Raw genomic sequence first — 3,900 nt, 5'->3', positions numbered from 1 at the left:
AGAAAGAAAAAATCACATTCTCTGTCAAACAAAAAGAACTCTTACCACTATTTGTTTTAAAAACTAGGATCATCATTTTTTTTCCCAAAAGAATTACAATTTTTGTAGTAATTTTAAGCTTTCTGTTTTCTTCTCTGATTAATCCTCACTATCATGGATCATCTCTCATTTAAATGTAATAATGATTTCCACTAAAAATACACCAAAGTTCCTAAAAGTGGTTACTTCTGTATATTCACGAATTTTTTTTAGCATTAATTAACTATTTTGTTTTCACTAGCTATTGACTATTGACCTTTCTCTAATCAGGGATTCAATCTCAATGAATACAAATTAGAAAGCACTATCATCTAAACAGAGGAATTCATGACATGACAGATGTACAGAAAACAATCACCATCTCTGAATTGATTAATTTGGTAGCTAATCCACAATAACATCATCAAAGACAGTGTTTGGGTTATTCCAAAAATGAGAAACCCTAAAAATCTTATTTTTGTAACTTGCTAAACTGCCACAGTTCATCGATGTTCCACATGGTACATGCAAAATCGTTGCTTAGCCAATCGGTTCCTGCCGTTTGACAGTCAGCAATTGGGTATTGCACATCCTGAGCCACCTTTGCAGTTGCTGCTTTGAAGGTCTCCATCTCATATGCATTGTCATTTACATGATAAGGATCATATGAGTAAGTGCCAAAGTCATTGTTGCTTAGGGAATGGAATTGGTCCATGGTGTGTCCAAAATGATGAGACACTTTTGGCATATTTGCTGACTCAGAAAAGGAGATGCATGAACCACTGTTGTGTTCAGAGTCTGAGTTCTGCTCATGTTGGTCCATATAAGTGGGACTACCTCCATTCATACTCACGCAAGCTCCCTGCCATGGTATGGTCCCAATAGTTGACTGTTGAGAAACACCATCATCAAGAACCAAAGGAATTGCCTGATTCTGAATCGACATGGCCGAAGAAGACGATGACTCTTTTACCTTCTGAAGCAATCTTGGCATCCAAAAACGCCTTACAAGCTCTTGAAATTCTCTGCTGTCAGTCTCAATTTTCAAATGTCTGGCTTGTTTCTGAATCCTTGTTCTCCAATAGTTCTTGATCTCATTGTCTGTTCTTCCGGGCAAATGCTGTGCAATTTTTGACCACCTACAGTCATTAAAGAAATAGAAATCCAGATAAATGTAGCAGACAAGCATCTGATAGTGGCAATATTTCCTTTGCTTCTACTGTTAGAGGCGAGTTCTAAAAAAAATTTATGATTGTAATTTCGCAACTAGATTTTTTGTACCATAACACAAATGCAGGGGAGATTGCATTGACAAATTTGTGAACAGTTTTTCACAATAAAATAATGACCATAACCGCAATCATAAGCTAAAGAATCAGACACAGAAGATAGATAGATACCTGTTTCCCCACTTTGAGTGGAGTTCAAGAATTAAAAGTTGCTCTTGTGGGGTTAAATTTCCTCGTTTCACATCTGGTTTTAGATAATTTAGCCACCTTAATCTGCAACTTTTTCCAGTTCTCTTTAATCCTGTGTCATATAAAGGAAAGGGAATTGATAAAAAATAGCAGGGTGGTGTTTCTTTCATGCATTTAACTTCTAATTATGCTGTTATCAAGTTACCTGAACGTTTAGCCAGCAAGTTCCATCGGCCTTCCCCGTGATCAGAAATGTATTGGGAGAGCAAATTATCCTCTTCAAGAGTCCAGGGCCCTCTTCTAAGTTCATTGTCATCTTCGCTAGAACTGCTGACGCTCTTTGAAGTAGACATGGCTATTCTCACCCACTAAAACTATAAACACTATGTGAGCATATATATGCAGAAGGATTTTAAAAGGGTCAAGGGAAAAACCAGAATTACAAAGCAAATTGTTATACGCAAGATGCATAGTGTATAATATACTATCACTATACACTGTATGTCTGTATCCCATTTTGGGAGTTGAATTCAGGTCAAAGTGAATTACTATACACTTTAATACTTTTCCAAAAGAAAGAGCATGCTCATGCTCTAAATTCCTTACGACACCTTCCATTCACCTTCCGTAGTCTTTGCCACAGGAAACATCGAAAGGTGGATAGGTTCATTGCTTGGCATCTTGCTTTTATTTCTTGACAAAACGACAGTTTATTTTTATTTTTATTTTCAATTTGTGGTCTATAGCAATCACACTAGACATATAGCTACGAGATTAACGCTGCAAGCTTAGGACTAGCTACATTAAATTGTTCTCAGTCAAAGAACAGACTGAGATGAATCGTATTCCAAATTTACCACTCAACTTCCCATGTAAAAGTCCCCACAATTGTATAAAGGAATGGAAAATGAGTGTTACGTCGCATTCTTTGTTATTTAATTGCCAGTGGGATCGAGGTTCGTGTTGCAGCAGTGATTTCAACATTCACCTTTCACTTGTCAGTGATTTTCTGTGTTCTCAAGTTTCATCAATCAATCCTACTGAGTTCAAACATGATTGGATATGACTAAACTTTGTACACTCTAAACGTGCTTCTTGTCTACTGATTAAAAATCGTTTGAAAATAAAATTACTTACAATCCATGGCCGACTAAAGATCTAAGCTTGGAATAAACGAGAGAAATAAACACATTAAAGTTAGCTAATTTCTTTTCTCTGTAGAGTTAGTACAAGAAAAACGTGTTAAGACTTCAGAAGAACTCAATGATTGAGTGCATGTCGGTTAAAAAACTTCAAAACCCAACAAGTTTTCTGTTTGAAAAACACTGAAAAAAGGTAAAACTAATGAAAAAAAAAGGTAATATTTTCTCACATAAAAGAACTAAAAGTTGATTTTTTCTTTCTTTCTATATTTCTTTTACCTGTTCACGTAACTGTTGAGAATATAAATGAAAGATTTTTCGATCTATAGATTACAAACAGATTATATAAATACACTTTACAATAAACTCAAAATTTAAGGACATCGTATTTACGTTAATAACGATAATTTGACAATATTTTAATATTATTTATGATTGGTTCAAAATTATTCACCGTCAATAATAATAATAAATAACAATACGAACCAATCACATAACATTAATATTAAAATATTGTAATATTAAAATGTTGTAAAAAAAATGTTGTGAAAATATCGTTATCCTATCTACATCCGGTGCTTATCTATTTCAGTTTAATCCAGGATTTGACAGTTTAACAAGAAGAAGAATTATAGTTTTGACACGATTGATCTGCTGAATCAAACACAGACAGGCCAAGAGGGCAAACGTGAATAACATTACATGTATATGCAAAACTGGTTCACTTCAGAATCGATATTTACAATGTGAGAAACACTTTCTGCAGCCTTATCTGAGGAAGCCATTATTGTGATGAGAAATGATATGAGATGAAAGGCATTGAAATGAGATGAAGTAATCGCTGATTGGTCGTAATAACAGTGACAGAAACGTGCTTGACCGAACATAAGAAAGATTAATAATAAACTTACTCAAAACGTGTGGTAATTGGTGTTGGCATCATAAGGGGCGGCATGGAAAGCCTGCTAGAGATCTTAGAACAGGACCACTTTCTACGTTTATTGGTTGTCACCTGTCGCATGATGTCGGCCTTCGTTTATAAGATTTGCCTTCAATACGTGGTTCCCGTTAGTCCTTAATTTTTCATTCCTCTTCTCCACAAAAATGATGAAAATTGCATGAGAAAATTGAAAAGTTTGCTACGATTTTTCACTGCTGCTATCCTTGACTTGTGCACATGATTTAGATTTCTGCATTTTTGGCAAATTTAAAAAAATGGAATAGTTTATCCCGTAATTGATAAAAATAATAGTTATTTTTTTTTAGACTTAAGGTAAGTTATCATTAATCCGAAACCTTCTTAAACGAAGTTGTTATGGTCT

At 34.6% G+C, this 3,900-nt stretch overlaps 1 protein-coding gene across 2 annotated transcripts; it reads right to left on the bottom strand.

Annotated features, from left to right (window-relative positions):
* Window positions 1-381: 381 nt before the first annotated feature.
* On the bottom strand, window positions 382-3,613 carry LOC108323141 (transcription factor MYB62). Of its 2 annotated transcripts, XM_052871438.1 has the most exons (4): window positions 3,490-3,613; window positions 1,642-1,810; window positions 1,419-1,548; window positions 382-1,157 (listed from the first exon to the last, which is right to left on the bottom strand). In XM_052871438.1, the coding sequence occupies exons 2-4, from the start codon at window positions 1,787-1,789 to the stop codon at window positions 491-493; spliced, it is 945 nt and encodes a 314-aa protein (XP_052727398.1). In that variant the 5' UTR covers window positions 1,790-1,810; window positions 3,490-3,613; the 3' UTR covers window positions 382-490. The 2 variants fall into 2 exon arrangements, with proteins under 2 accessions (XP_052727398.1, XP_017410995.1); XM_017555506.2 differs by lacking the exon at window positions 3,490-3,613 and having other exon boundaries at window positions 1,642-2,076.
* Window positions 3,614-3,900: the final 287 nt, after the last annotated feature.

This window comes from Vigna angularis, chromosome 1, assembly GCF_016808095.1.
Source record: "Vigna angularis cultivar LongXiaoDou No.4 chromosome 1, ASM1680809v1, whole genome shotgun sequence".
Taxonomy (NCBI): Eukaryota; Viridiplantae; Streptophyta; class Magnoliopsida; order Fabales; family Fabaceae; genus Vigna; species Vigna angularis.
The sequence above is the reverse complement of the archived record's forward strand: the minus strand, read 5'-3'. Positions and strand labels throughout refer to the sequence as shown.

Coding starts and splice junctions, on each gene's coding strand:
- LOC108323141 (XM_052871438.1), bottom strand. CDS start 1,789: ATGTCTACTTCAAAGAGCGTCAGCAGTTCTAGCGAAGATGACAATGAA. Junction 1,549..1,641: donor CTTGCTGGCTAAACGTTCAG/GTAACTTGATAA, acceptor TATATGACACAG/GATTAAAGAGAACTGGAAAA. Junction 1,158..1,418: donor CACTCAAAGTGGGGAAACAG/GTATCTATCTAT, acceptor TAATGACTGTAG/GTGGTCAAAAATTGCACAGC.